This window comes from Callorhinchus milii, unplaced genomic scaffold, assembly GCF_018977255.1.
Source record: "Callorhinchus milii isolate IMCB2004 unplaced genomic scaffold, IMCB_Cmil_1.0 Scaffold8, whole genome shotgun sequence".
Taxonomy (NCBI): Eukaryota; Metazoa; Chordata; class Chondrichthyes; order Chimaeriformes; family Callorhinchidae; genus Callorhinchus; species Callorhinchus milii.
The window spans coordinates 13166282-13182638 of NW_024704749.1; the positions used below are offsets into that span (position 1 = coordinate 13166282).

The 16357-nt window shown below is 40.5% G+C and overlaps 1 protein-coding gene across 3 annotated transcripts in view; it reads right to left on the reverse strand.

Annotated features, from left to right (window-relative positions):
* rgs3a (regulator of G protein signaling 3a) overlaps positions 1-16357 on the reverse strand; it is a 74232-nt gene that overhangs the window by 27184 nt on the left and 30691 nt on the right. The window contains exons 16-18 of one of the 3 annotated variants that reach the window (XM_042337306.1): positions 14207-14318; positions 12014-12057; positions 10124-10255 (exon numbers count right to left, since the gene is read on the reverse strand). In XM_042337306.1, coding sequence (XP_042193240.1) covers positions 10124-10255; positions 12014-12057; positions 14207-14318 — 288 coding nt within the window. Of the gene's footprint in view, positions 1-2755; positions 2841-2860; positions 3369-10123; positions 10256-12013; positions 12058-14206; positions 14319-16357 lie in introns of those variants that run through there. The other 2 variants (XM_042337307.1, XM_042337308.1) reach the window with 2 other exon arrangements.

Here is a 16357-nt window from a genome sequence, read left to right on the forward strand (position 1 = left end):
AGAGGGTAATCAACAACTGAAATTGGTTATCAAGAAGGATGGTTAGTCCCAAACAATGGATTCAATAATGAGAAATGGCTTGATATTGTGCTAAAAAGCAACTGTAATGCTAGTGTTCTGAAAGGACACGATCAAATAGCCTAAAGGTCTTCTTCATCGAAGTTTCCTTTATGATAACCAGATGACCTTTTTTTAAAGCTACACAAGTGCAAGGTTTTAATTAAATTCAAAATAGATATAAATAGTGCTTTTTTAAAGGCCGGAGAACAGAATAGGCCACCATATGGTTATACAACTAATCCCCAAAGTGCTTTGTGCTGAAATATGTAACTGCTGTTAACACACTATCAATTCATCTTTCATTTATTAAGCCAGACAGTGGAGTGGCTGGCAGTGTCAATAACAGGGTAAATGTGGATTAATGCTGGAAGGAAAGGGTTGAAGGGTCAAATGGTCTTTTCTTGTTGTATGCTCTTCCCTGGTCTTATTCACATTCCAATATTGGTGATTTATCAGATCTACCACAACAATTTACGTTTATGCAGCATCTTTCATATTAGGAGTCAGGAGGCCATCTCAAATCACTTCATGTAGGAGCACCTCAGCTGGGGTGGGAAAGCTGAGTAGGATCAGGAGTTAAGGGGAAAAGAGGATAAAAATCACTTATCACATAGACTTTGCTGTTTTGAGGTACTCATGATAATAATAATAATCCTTGAATTTTGAATCGTTGAGATGTCTCAAAGTGCTTCACAGAATATATTGTGAAGTTAATTGACTGAGCATTTTGTGGGCGAAACGCGACAGCCAATTGTGCATGGCAGTGTCCTACAAACGTCTCATTCATGGATCTAGCATATTCCGAAGGTTGTACGGTTATATTCCCCATGTTATTTTGACAAACCTACTGAAAGTGCTAACTCTGGCCTTGCAACCACAGCAGCATCAACAAGGACTTGATACAAAGCTGTAAATAACCTTTGTCACATGATGTTCCTCCACTTGTTTTTCCAGCGCCTTGGGACGTCCTCCCGACGTAAAAAGCGCTCTATAAATGGAATCTTGTTGTTGTTGTTGTTGATGGCAACAGTCTGTGTTCTATATTTACTGGCATCACATGCTGAATGCTTTTGCTTATCAATATAATTCACTAAAAATTGTCTGCTGTTGCCAGTTAGTGAAAATTATTTTATCAAGCGTGACAGCACGGCAACTAATCCGATTCAGCATTTCAGTCTAAGTTCATTAGAAATATTGACTGGATATTCAGAGCTGTAAACTCTTGTCCCTCACGTTGCAGCAGTGACCTTGAGTGATCAACATTCTTAGCTTAGGCAACGCTACACTCCTAGTCTCTTCCTTAAATCTGGATAGCAGTATAGCATTAGCTGTTTTCCATAAAATATTATTAGATTCACCTTTACTGTATTTTGCACTAATATATTACAGACCAACAATGGAATTCCACATTAAGCACACTATAAATACAAAGCTGTAAATAACCTTCGGCACATGATGTTCCTCCACTTGTTTTACCAGCGCCTTGGGACGTCCTCCCGACGTGAAAGGCGCTATACAAATGTAATCTTGTTGTTGAGTGCGCTATGTCATCTTCAATTCTTTGACGTTGTTTTAACAATTCTTGAATGCTTTGGCTTATAAAATGTGCTTATGACAATCATTATAACATTTCCCATTCTCACTAACTCTGAAAATATTTCTTATCTCACGGGCATAATGATTGTACGTTCCGTCTTAGTAACTCAATTCATCAATACATGTACCCCCGCGCAGCTGAATGATTTAACTTCCCATTGGGTTAAACCACTAGCAAGGAAAAAGACCCATTTATAAACGTGTAAGGCATTTTCAATCAAGTGGTACACTATTTTTCAATACCGTGATCAATATCTTCGGATATTTCTTGTTCCACCACATTCCACAACTTTTTAACTTGCTTTACAAGATGGCTTTGGTGATTCAGCAGAAAGGATTACACAGTAAATTATAGCAATATGACCTGCATTTTTAGAAGTTTATTCATTTGAAGGACAAAAATATTCAATAACTTGTGTTTTATTTGTTAATATCTTGGAGTATTTGAGTGAAGGGCTTACACCTTAGCAGAACGACAGACATTTCACATTCTAAATTTGTGACGCATCCAAAAGATAAACTGTAACTAGGGAACTCTAAGAATTTGCTAACCATCTCATTCTTTGCATAACATCCAGGGTTCAAATTGAAACCTAAAACAATTCAGAGAACTGGGTTGGACTCATTAAATGTCAGTGAAGCGTGCAATCCGAACTTGTAAACTTTCTTATAAAACACTCCTTAAACTTATTTTTTTCTTTCTCCACTGTAGGGCAACATATTTTTAAAAAAGCACAGCAAGCCGACCGAAGCATGGAATAAAATTCTTACATACATTATTTTTTGTGCCGTTTGCTCAGAGAAAATCTGAAGACTAATGCAAACCAAACTGTCCTAACGAGAACACAGAGCCAATATACTGCCAATATTGTAAAGGGAGAAATGCTTTCAGAAACTAAACCCAGCCTGTATAAAACGAGTCAAACTGTTAAGACTGGCAGCAGGTAAATGCTCTCTTTAAATTAAACTCGCATAAATAGCAATAATCATCAAATCCATTAAATAACCAGTGACTGAAGTGGTTATTAAATACATAAAATACACAGACGTCCAACTCAACTGCGGTTTCAGAAAATAATGGAAATAAAATAGTGTCTACCTTCGCAACAGGCATCAGGAGAGACACACTAGTGCCTTTCAGAATGAACGCAGACTGGAACAAGAATTATGTCCTTCACAAGGTGTCCTGTACCAATGCACTCACCCCTTTCGTAAAAGCCAACATCTCTCTCGCAGGCACCAAGTGCACTTAGGCAACTATAAAAGGAACTGAAGGGAGGAGAAATATGCTCTGGCATCTTCTGTCCCGATAACGCATCTTGCAATCAGCATCAAGGCACCGCTGCTGCAGTCTGTCAGGCCTTCAGTCCCTTATCAACAAGCAGGTCAATGTGAACAGCTAATATTTATGTTCAGTCCTGAGGTGCTTTTTTGCATCTCTTCATTATGCTACATCAGACTAATACTCATCCTTCCTGCAATCTCACTCCCAAGGAAATTGGTGATAAAAGCCAAAGAAGTGAAATTATGATTAAGGAGTTGATGTATTCTTTTAATCTTCACACGGCTGTGTATTTCTCTCTCCTGCCCCACTCAGCAGTCAGCTTTCTTTCTCCGCACTATCTTATTATTATTATATTGTGAATTGGGGACTGAGTGAGGGGTTGGACCTGATACATTTTCACCGAATCGCAATGAAATGGTCCAATTTGCACAGTGCTCCCTCTAGAGATTCGAGGAAGAATTAACAAAACTGACCCACTGAGAAAAAACAGGTTAAACGAGTTGAGATTGAGCTTTGAACTAAAACAGTGCAACTGGGAGTGGAGCTCACTGCAAAGTGAACTATAGCTTTGACGCTCAGTTTAAATTAGATTAGTAAACCTACACTACCGATTATACTTGGTTTGTCCAAACAGCATCCCTTCACTGCTGCCCTCAGCTTTCTGTCCTTCAGAGCACCTTATGCACTCCGATTTTTACAATCATTTTAACAATGATTTTTCCATTTAAAAAATCTAAAAGTGCAAAAAGATTATCAAACATAACCAGCTTTTTCCAATGTCAAGAAATCTGAATAGAAAGTAATGTAGAGTGAATACAAATCAAGAAAAGTTGAAAAACATGATTTTCTGTTGCCCTGCACAATTATGAGTCAGACCCAAACCTTCATAAATAGCAATAAGAAATGAAAGAGAAATAGAAAAGTACAACTTAAATGGGTTCAGGTTATGAAATTATCCATAAACACACACATATACTTCTCACAGCAAAATGTTATTTCGGTCTTTTGCTACACACACTGTGTGAGACGACTGCAATGCAGTGCAGGCGAGGACAGAACAGAAAGGACTGCATCACACTGTGCACTGTAGAATAGGGTGGTGTGTGGGGAAAAAAACAGAACACTGCACAAGATATTTTCTGATGACAATAGGACAAAGGTGGTGTTATGAACCTCACCAACCCCCCTCCCCCACTCGCAAATAACCACAGAAGTCCGCTGCAGTAAACAGAGCGAGGCAGGAGAGAAGGTGTTGAAGATGAATTTTACATGGGGAACAAGACAACAGGTCATGTTTGTTTTAATTGCTGAAAGTTGGGAGTGTTAAATCCTGTAGCTTTCCCAAGAGTTACACAGCATTCTGAAAAGTAAACCTTTTATCAGACAGTATTTATTTGTGATCAAAAGAAAAATGCTAGTTAATTGGGAAACAATTTTTTTTACACAAAGGCGATTAAATATAAAGTGATTTTGCAAAGATCAAATATTATATTGAAATTATTTGTAGAATTATTCAAATTCACCAAGAGCACATTACAGACCCCAGTTATTTTTGCTATTAATATCTAAACCTGGGCATTGCTGGTAATTCCTGCATTTCGCAATGTAGTTTCTACAGTGTCCTCTTAAATTGATCTCCTCTTTAAATATTTAAGTCAATGCTTTTCTGTACTACTTAGGATTTCAATATATATGTACTCAACTTCAGGACAGAATGACCAACATCTGACACTATTTCAATTTGGTTGTTTGTTGCTGTTGTTTATACCAATTCAGCCTTTTCCCCAAGCAGTTGGACAGTACTTTCGCATGTTTGTTCTGGTTTTTTTATTCAGAGAAAAGGGGGCAAGAAAAGACTGTTTTTCATAGAATGTTACAGCACAGAAGGAGGCCATTCGCCCCATTGAGTCTGTGCCGGCTCTTTGACAGAGCAAGTCACTTTCACTAACCCCAATCACCAGCTTTCTCCCCATAACCCCTCAAACCCGTCCTCCCCAGATACCTATCCAGTTTTCTCTTAAAAGCTGTTATCGAATCGGACTTCACTGCCCTTTCGGGCGGATCATTCCAAATTCCAACAACTCGCTGAGTGAAAACATTTCTTCTAACCTCCTCTCTGCTTCTTTTGGTAGATATCTTAAGACTGTGACCACAGGTCACAGACACACCTACCAGCGGAAACAGCTTTTCCCTATCTCGCCTGTCGAAACCTTTCATGATCTTGAAGACCTCTATCAGGTCCCTGCGTAGCCTTCTCTTCTCTAATAGGAAAAGTCCTAACTTCTCCAGCCTGTCCTCATAGCTAAGCTTCCCCATTCCTGGTATCATTCTCGTGAATCTCCTCTGCACCCTTTCCAGTGCCTTAATATCCTTCCTGAAGTAAGGTGCCCAGAACTGGAAACAGTACTCCAGCTGAGGCCTAACCAGTGTTTTGTACAGATTAACCATAACCCCTACTCTTATACTCTATGCCCCTACTAATACAGTTCAGTACACTAAATGCCTTTTTTACTGCCTTATCTACCTGCCCCGCTACCTTTAATGATTCGCTTACTTGAACACCCCGATCTCTCTGTACGTTCACCCCCTTAAGATTGAGCTACCAAACCTATATTGCCTCCTATCATTTTTCCTCCCTAAGTGTATCACCTCACACTTATCCACATTCAAATCCATCTGCCACATGTCAGCCCATTCCACCATTCTGTGTATGTCTGCCTGCAGTTGGTTACAGTCCTCCTCACTATTTACTACCCGACCTAACTTGGTATCATCTGCAAACTTGGAAATAGTGCTCTCTATGCCCAGGTCCAGATCATTAATATATATTAGAAAGAGCAGTGGTCCCAATACCGATCCCTGGGGGACACCGTTGCACACCTCCTTCCATTTTGAGAAACACCCAGTTTTAACTGAAGAATTGTCTTCTCAATTTTGCGTTCAGCATTTAGATGTATAAAACATGTATGCATTTTAAAATAACGTATATAATTACTACAGGAGAAATTTCCCTCTGAACATTTTGCTGTTGTCTGTTTTTACTGTCTTTGCCTGGAGAATGACGACTACAGATTTATATTAGAGGCCTTTAAGTTCCTCTCCTTAATAGCTGTGACTTTCAATTTTAATCCATATATTGTACTGGACCACAAGGGTTCCTCAGACACATACGCGTATGGGAGAAGTAAAGCAGTATGAAGCAATTAGGTTAAGATATTTCTCAATCAATTTCCTCGTAACAAAGATTGCCTAAGGCGACTGATCACAAGTCATATGTAAGAATCGGGTTTGCCAGCGAGGTTAAACTTCGCCAGGTGTGAAAACTTTCTGAAAACATACTTTTCGTTGCCACGCACCAATTGGTCAAAACACTATCATGAATAACAAAGCTATCACAGGAACTGTTCCATTACAATAAAACAAAGTTTTGTATTCTGCAAGCGATGCTGAATGACCTCAAAAGGCAGATGGAGAAGGAATAGAGAATAAATCCCTCAGGCCTAACCTTCACTTCTTGTACTTTCTACATGACCTTGAGCTGAAGTTATCAGTCACTGAAACTGCTATGAATGAGTCATGGCTTTCTTACAGGTTAAGTAAAATGGAAGCTTTTTCTAAAAGATTCCAAATTGTTCCACGTTTTTACAACTACGCTGTCTAACTTAATTCAATATTCTGTTCCTGTCGACTTACTGTTTTTGCCACTTTTGCCATTCTTCTCCAGCAGTCCCCTTGTGGCACCACATACAGCTTCCAACAGACATGTCTGCCTGTGACTGCAGGAGACATTATATTGCTGCAGGCTAGTAGCTTCATCAGTAAGGATAAATTATTTTCTTTTTAAGACGCAGGATATCTTCCTGCTCAAAGAGTGGCAGGTGCTTAAATATACAGCTAATACTATGATAATAATACTTACATTTTACATTACATGAGTCCTGTAGCTCAGTGGTTAGAGCACTCACTTTGCAAGCGAGAGACCTGAGTACAATCCCCGGCAGGTCAGGGCGAAACCTTGGGCAAGTTTCCTTACTCCACACAGAGCCTAATAATAATCCCTCCAAAAAAACAAAACAATAATAAATTGGTCATTTTCAATCTACGACTGTTTGTGGGACATTGCTGTGCGCAATTGGCTGCCGCGTTCGTCCACAAATATACAGTCAATTCACTTTACAGTATATTCTGTGAAGCGCTTTGGGACGTCTAGAAGACGTGAAAAGCGCTATATCAAATGCAAGGATTATTATTATTTTGATATAGCGCTTTATCATGTTGTTGAGACATCTCAAAACGCTTCACAGAATAAAGTGTAGTGACTGTGTAGTTTGTGAGCGAAATGCGGCAGCCAATTGTGCCCAGCAGTGTCCCAAATAAAGTCATGGATTGAGTGACCAAATTATTATTATTTGGGGGGATTATTATCATTTATTATAAATTAGAATAAATTATTATTTACTACCGGAGCACAGGATATATAAACCTGAAAACGGCTTCTCGGAGAAAAATCATCATGATTAAATAAAATAAGTAAATACACAATATAAGAAAAACATTTCTGCACAGCTGAATATTGCTCAAACATTTTCATATGCGATGATTCCGTTCCACAAAGTGATGACTTAGAGTTAATAATTTGGTTACTGAGGATGTAGTCAGCATTAAGTCTCTACATTTAGATTTCTATATTACGTTTTATTGTATTGCCGCGATTGTTGCCATTATTTTAATAGCAATTGTGATGGCTTGCTCTGTCGGGATCCTTTTCTACCACTGCCCTGAATTATTCCTAGTGCAGCAAAGGCAGAGCTGTCAGCGCTCCCCTTCAAAACTAACCAACCGAGCTTCCTGACAGCTTCCCAACAGAGATCTCCAAATGAAGAAAACAACCGTTCACTTGACAAGAATTTTAAATCAGGAGCCAATTGCTCCGCCAATGTTTTGTGTCCTGCTTGGTGTCAGCCGGGCAAAGTCAGGGGCGCTCTTATCTCCGAGTCAGAAGATTGTGGGGTCAAGCCCCACTTCAGGACTTTAAGCTCACAGTCTAGGCTAACATTGCAAATACAGTGCTGGGAAGGGCCACATTGAACTGGCATTCCATTTATGGATCATATCTTTCAGTGAACAAAGTGCAGCGATATGCAACTTACTATGTAGTATTTAACAATTTAATTCTAACTAAAGTTTCAGAAGTTTTCTTTCTGGGCTGTTACAAACCACACAGAAACAGCTTATATGAAAAGTAATTTGTGACCTGTTCTGTAACGTACTTCAGATAAAAATGCAGTCAAAAGTAATCAAAATGATTAGATGGTTAAAGATACTAATTGTCTGACGTCCAGTTGGCAGATCAAGTGTATGGTTCCTTAGACAGTGATGCAAAATATGCCAAAGCTTGATTTTAAAGGGATGAACAATTTGGGTGAGATCACAATTGGCAACAAACGGTAAACAATAACATTAGGATCATGAATCATGGAAACTGCGAGGTGGATTTGTGGTATAAAGTGAAAAAAGCTGCAGAAAGAGAGATAGAGAGAGAGTCAGCAGAGAGAGAGAGAGGGCTCTCTTCATCACAGAGGTGGAGTTGGCCTACTGGTTGTCCAAGCTGCTTCCTTACACAAGATTCTGAATTAAACAATTGTTATCCATTGTTAGAAAATGTTTGACCAGACATCTAGACCCATGATGTACTGGTCTGTCATCAACTGCTCTTCAAAGGTCTCTCCATTATGCTGAAGACTTACCGAGTAAACAGCTTTGGGTTGACATCTATTGGAAGGCATTTCTGTACCTACTTTACGGCTGGTGGCAGTGTAGAACCGTTATCCTTTTGCACAAGACTGACGTTGGGATAACTAGTTGAACTTGAAGTTGCTCTCAGTGCCTCTATGTTCATGGTCTATGTAATATAGGAGAGCTCTGAACGCTAGTTAACATTAATATGCTACAAATGGAACATGCATTGTATTTGGACTCCAGGCAGAACAACTTACAACAAATGTCTAGTGTGTAGAAAGTAAAATTTAATGTTACAAGAGAGTTTGCACTGTCCCTTTGAGCTGATTGTCTTTAAAGTAAGCCTTCATTGGCTGCGTCATCAAGATTGGTATAATTATATCATGAATTTTTACACAAGTGTTGTCAACTCTCATCCAAGAAGGAAAACTGCCAGAAAGGGATTTAGATGATTAAATCAAACAAGTACTTTCAAACAGCTATTGCTACTAATACTAATATTCTTCCACATTTTACTTCCTAGGTGTGATTGGAGTCTGATTGCAGTGTTAAGAGGGGTGAACTATGTGGGACAGTTAGATAAAAAGATGTCTCACAGGGGACTCTATCTCCAGGTATAGAATGTGCCTCATGGGATGGAGAATACTTTCAGTCACGCCAATGACAGGATTTTCAGATCCCAATATGGCTTGGTATTAAAATCAGGTTTCAGAGATAAAAGCCTGTACAATACAATTTACATTTATTATATAGCATCTTTCATGTCGAGAAGAAGTCTCAAAATGCCATGGAAGCCTGTTCACAGATAACTTCCAAAAATGTTCTAGGCTCTTGTTTTAGGAATCCAACAACCTTGCTTTGTTTATTACCTTCACAGCAACCCATCCTGGTCATCCAACCTGGAAATGTTAATCTGCAGTTGGGCATGTGACCCACTTCTGATCATGTTGCTCTCGCTGTTGGCAGCTGGTAGTCATGGTCACCAGTTGTGAGCTCTGGGACGCTGTCCTGACACGTCCACCCGTAACTAGCCTTGTGTATGGGGTTAGGTTCACTTGCTGCATGTTAGACACATTGATTTCCTCTGAAACTTGCAGTCATTACCAATACACAGGCACTTGCACAATGCACGATTTGACACAAGTGATGCTGTGTTACTTTAATGCTTAACTGCAAACCTTGGGATTGTTTGCTGCAGTTATCTTAGCAAATCAACTTGGGTATAAAGGCAGAATCAATGTCAGTTTGATGGTAATAATCCTTACAAGTCTTTCATGTCAGGAGGATGTCTCAAAGCATTTCACAGAATTTACTGTAAAGATTGTGTATTTTATAGGGGAAGCAATATTTTCACAAAACTTTTCAGTTCCTAGTCAGAAATTCTACTGAAAAATCAGATCTTTGACTGAACAATACAATAATTCTCTGGCACAAGCCGCTCACCTTGCTCACAGCTTCAGACACTGTTGCTTTTTGCTCTTGCTTCTGTTTGATAACGTGCTCCATTAAGCACTGGTACACTTTCCTCTTTTGTTCTGCTGAGAAAGCTTCCAAACTCAAAGTGCTGTGTGATTTCTGATGAAATAAGAGAACAGAATGATCCTTACCGGTACTTCGACTTAAAAGCATTTCTTGCCAGAAGCCAAATTACTCAAATACAATGTTCTGTTGGGACCTTAGGGTCTTCTGTGGGTTATGTTTAACTGGACTGTGAAAGAAAACAACTGCTTTGTCTTCATAACTGCTAAAGCTACACAATATTACAACAATAATAATACTACAGTAAAACTACAACAATAATAATAATACAATAATAATATTGCAATAACTGAGGTGGGAAGCTGGCACATTGACTGAGGTTGGGCAGACTCCTTTTGGGAGATGCTGAGCTGAAATAAAGTATACCTATCTGTCTTAGCAATAAATATTTTTCTTTTAAAATAAGAGCTGTTTGTTCTGGTAAAGAAAGATGACCTTGTGTTGGATGTATTACAATGGAGTAACTCGGCTCTCTACCAAGGACTGGATGTCCTTCATTAACCCCCAGCCACCCATTCACACAACCTCCGTCCCCACCCCCACACACACACAGCCCCCCCACACACACCCAACTCCCCCCACACACACAGCCCCCCCCCCCGCACACACACAGCCCCCCCCCCGCACACAGCCCCCCCCCGCACACACAGCCCCCCCCCCGCACACAGCCCCCCCCCGCGCACACAGCCCCCCCACACAGCCCCCCCCCCACACACACAGCCCCCCCCACCCCCCCCCCCCACACAGCCCCCCCCCGCGCACACAGCCCCCCCCCGCGCACACAGCCCCCCCCCGCGCACACAGCCCCCCCCCGCGCACACAGCCCCCCCCGCGCACACAGCCCCCCCCGCGCACACAGCCCCCCCCCCGCGCACACAGCCCCCCCCGCGCACACAGCCCCCCCCCGCGCACACAGCCCCCCCGCGCACACAGCCCCCCCGCGCACACAGCCCCCCCCGCGCACACAGCCCCCCCCCGCGCACACAGCCCCCCCCCGCGCACACAGCCCCCCCCGCGCACACAGCCCCCCCCCGCGCACACAGCCCCCCCCCGCACACACAGCCCCCCCCCGCACACACAGCCCCCCCCACACACAGCCCCCCCACACACACAGCCCCCCCCGCACACACAGCCCCCCCCGCACACACAGCCCCCCCGCACACACAGAAAAATAGCCAGAAGTGCCCATTATTTGTTTCGCAATCTAGAAATGACCTAATCAGCAATAATTTTTCTTTAGCAAAACAAAGCTAAATAGAACAACTGAACAGAATAACAAATGCACTCACTTGCCAACACAATTTAATCAATAGTTAGTTATACAACAAAACTGACCAGTCATCTAATATCTTACACTCCAGTTTTTAATATAGAAAGCTGTTAACACTTTGCTATTTTGAATACCAATTACCACAGGGCAGCCTTGTGTAGGGCATGCTATCTATTATTTAATATTTAAAAGCAACATCTCAAATAGTGGATGTAAAATGATGTATTAGGAAAATAAATTCCTTTCTAGAGCTATATTTATGTATATACATATATAGCGTTTCGCCCACATATATACAGTCAATTCACTTTACAGTATGTTCTGTGAAGCACTTTGGGGCGTCTAGAAGACGTGAAACACGCTACATCAAATGCAAGGATCATTATTATTATTATTTATTGAAGGTCAGAAATATTCCCCTAAACCTAAACTATCAACGTTTTGGAAAGAACACGTAACAAGTTACAACAGTAAAAAAACTTTTGAAAGCAAACGTTTTATATTCCTGACGAGCAGATACATACCTCACCGCGAGATGTGATAGAAAAGTGGAGATCCCCCCAAGCACCTGTAAAAACAATTTGTCACGATTCCAATCAGTATTTTCTAAAAATACGACGCAAACATGAAATGCACAGAACAGCCAACGCACTTCCCCACTTATTAGGGGCCAGTAATTTTGAAGGAACAGTATAGAACTAAGTCAAAGATCAGAAAATCTAAAGCTACTTCTAGCATCAAGGTTTAATTCTGATTTATAAGGTATTGAATCTTAGCAAACTGTTAGCAGAGGCAAACTGGAAAACGATTTTAACATAGATAAAAATAATGGGCATTTCTGTCTATTTTTCAGCTTTTTCTAAGAAGTTTACAAACAAATACAAGCAAATTATTCCTATTTAAGCTGTTTCACAAAGGGATTAGAGGTCTGAGCAACATACGTCCCTGAGTGAAGTTTTGTAATGTAAAATAATCAGCACTGAACTGATCACCAGGAAAATATCCCTGTGTTAGAGGCCCCTCAGTGATATCAGTGACCGAACGCATGAAGCCGGTCCATTCACACCAAAGGGCAGGCAGGGAGTCGGTGCTGATCGGCACGGCAGTGGCTGGGGATGGCTAGCAATGTACCCACAGGACCACATAGAACTGCTTCAACTAAAACATCCCAAAAACATAAAGTGGGACGCTGCAAAGCAGGAAACTGTTACCCCACAGCCAGTTGTCTATAAAGTTCAAACAGAATTTAACAAGAGCACAGGAACAATGTGTCAGAATTTTTATCAAGCCATGAATTCATCAGGAGGTCAGAAAGTGCACGAATCTGTGGAGGGAAACTGATGATATAATAATAAGGACATTGAGTAGATGCTGTTTATGTGCAATGCAGCGTTGATTGAAACTGCAAGTTCGAAAAGGAGAAACAAGACAATAATCCAGACACTGAGTCTGGGGTAGACTTGCATCTTGTGGTCTCACATGTAAAGGGTTTTTTTCTGCAAACATTTCTTGCATGGCTTGTGCCAGCGCTGCACCACGTCAGAACCTCAATACACAATAGGCAGTTGTTGCAAATCGGAAAGTAACCACAGGATGTATGTAGGAGAGAACCTTGTTCAAAAAAATATTTTTGCTTTCGTCTCCAAGAGATGAAATTGCTGAGATTAGTTGACAAACAATGCACACAAATTTTTAAATGGCAACATTAATCTATCAGACTGTCCAGTGAGGAAAAGGAGCCAGCATGTGATCAGACAGCGTTTGCAGAATACCCCTACAATGAGACATGACAGAGGTCTGTAGTTTCGCTAAGATGTGTTTACAAGTCCTCATTCAAGATTCATCAGAGCAGAATTTCATGTTACACAAGGGGGAATTGGACACAAAACGTTTGCTCAAGACCGTCTCAAAGTAACAGAGTGGAAATAACTGATAACTGAGAGAAGCATCAATAATTGAATAGTTTCCCAAATATCACGTAAGATTCTGCATAGTTTAGTAGAAAACTCGATGACATCAGCAAAGTGGCGATAGAACATCTCAAAAACCTAAAGTGAGACGCTGCAAGGCAGGAAATTGTTACCCCATTGGTAACAAGTCCCAATTTAAGCCCTTTCGAGGACAGGTTCCTGGGACGACTGGTGAGGAAAAGCTTGCTAAATGACTCTGGCTTGAATGAAGTACAAGTTGTGATCTAATTACATTTAAACCCTTTCAATGTCTGAATAATCCGGAGGTAGCATCAAGACCTACCTAACTGGTGATGTATACATACTCAGACTAAGCAAATAGATCAGCAGGCACTGCATGAATGGACACATCAAACCTATGTGAAGCCAAGAATAGAAAAATTGCCTGAGAGACTGAAATCTATTTTGGTCAGTTTTTGGCAGTTCAGAAAGCTTCATTTCACTTTAAAGAACACTTGCAAAATAGGCCAGGCCAGATAATGGAGAACTTTGTCCCTTTTCTTCACGAAGCATCAGCAAAAGGGCATAGAATTACATCCAATCAAATGGTGGTTTTCATTGATGACTGTTAAGCTTGTTACTATTTGCGTCAATGGACCATGTGAACAAAAACTCAGTGATGGGATCTGGAGATAAGGTCTGTTGCATAAGGGATGTTTTATTATCTCTCTACATGAGCCAGAAAATCCTGGGATCTGATTGAAGTATCCCATAGGCGATTATCACAGCAACGCCTGTTCCACTTACTTTGCTCTATCTCTGTGCACTGCAGGAAAAAAGGATTTTGCAGAACACTGCACTGACCCCTTTCGTCCTCCTTGGTCAAAAGTATCAAGTCGGTGTAGATGAAAATGCAAACCTGTAGAAGACACAAGGGTATACACAAATCAATCTTCTGGAGTTGGGGTGAAATGGATGTGCTGCTCAGCATTAAATTCAGAACATTAGTTTGCTGTGTGCTAGATTTTAAAAGCAGAAGGAGTAATGTTTTTGTCTCTGTGTGCTCACTGCATACCCTTGCAACAGTCGGTTCGCTCCCCTGTGTGTGCTGCATGCACAAATCAGAAAACAATGTCAACGGCAACTTAATGATCTGGAAATCTGCCATGTTAGTGGCTAATCTAGCCGGCCACCTGAATGTGCGCGCAGTGACTGGAGCCCACCATGAAACTATAACTGAATTGCGCTAAAACAAACCGGTGTTAACAGGGTCGCACTATACAGAGTATTTCAGAACTAACGTGGTTTAAGTTGTGACATTTAGTTTACGTGGGTTACACCCACTATATAACCTTTTAGTTGAAAGGCTCACAAACCACAGCACCTCTATGTTCTGTAGTGGCTGGAACAGTTTAGCTAAATAATATTCTTTGTTTGACCTCTCCACAGAAAGAGCTTGGAAGTGAATTTCACCAGCATTTCCTGCTTCTTCCTCAAGAGAACAGATGAGTTGGAGCATTTTACAGCGGCAAAGTTCAGTTTACTGTTTTTTTTACTGAATTAATTTCATATACACAAAGAATTTCCGACCATTCTGTATGCCTTGCAAATTGTGCTAAATTGCCCCTTGTATGATATTCACAATGCAAGAACATTTTTTTAAGTTTTAAAGGAATTTGGGCTTCTTAAACTTCAGGTTCATTGAGAATCTCCTGCTGCAGCCGGAATCGACGCCGACAGAGAGATGGACAGCGTTTGCTGTAAAATTTACAATCAAACATTTTGGCGGCTGTAAAACAAGGATTATGAAAATGGTTTGCTTTTTCCCCCTTTTTAGTATGTTTTCTACTATATCCACTGGGTAAGCTGCTATTATATACTTTTTTTAAACAAAATCTAATCGAGAGGATACGGGGATGTGTCTAGGATTAAAGAATGTGTGGGTTTTGGTTCCATCCAAATGATAACTCGTTTCCCCCCCCACTCAGCAACTGAGGATCAGATTTGACCTATAAATTTGTTTTCTTTTCCCGGAGATTTTGTATCTTCGTCTTTTTGTCTTCTGGTATGCTAAAGCTTTACAAGTTCTACAAACCTCTTACAATGAACAGAAAATATCAAGGATGGCAAAATTAAAGAAATAGATTGTTTCAGCCATCTTTTGGTATCTTGCACAAAGATTGATGGCAATTAATAGCTATACATGAGGAAACTATTGTCTAAAGCAATGGTGGACAACCTGTGGCTCGTGGGCCGGAAGTGGCCTCGAACATTCGCATGAGGCTAGACAAGTCTGGGTCTGATCGAGTGTGTGATTTCAGTTTTTGTTGATTGAATATTTCTTGATTTATGCTATAAATCAAGAAATATTCAATCAAGAAAGGTTTTTTTTCGGCCAGCCATAAAGGTTGGTCACTACTGGTGTAAAGGATCACAGACCTGTAAGCAAATAGCACCAAAGAGAAAAATTGACAATCTGGTTGATCTAATCCGTTTATTCCACAGACTGTGTAGAATTTGCCTCATCCTTTCAATCCAAATTTATTTTATTTCTAAAGACAGTTGACTGACCTAAACACAAAGCACTATGAAAGTATATATCTCACTCCCAAAGTTTACTTAATCGTGGGCAAACAACTAAAACTCATCAACAACAAATTACATTTCATGTTGGGAGACGTCCCAACGTTCTGATATGAAAGGCGATATATAAATGCAGTTGTTCCAGATTGCGTTCCCATGGTGCTAGTATCAAAGCAACTATTATAATTCACTGCATTGGATCAAGTAGACTAATTTTAGAATACCTCATTCTTAACCAGATATTTATATCTGTTTAAAATTGATGCCTGATGTCTACTTTAGTTCCTAGTCTATTTTCTGTGCTGTAGCAAAAAAAATCTTCTAACTTCGCAAAGTTTCTTATACTGATCAATAATTTCACCCCAGTTCCATTTT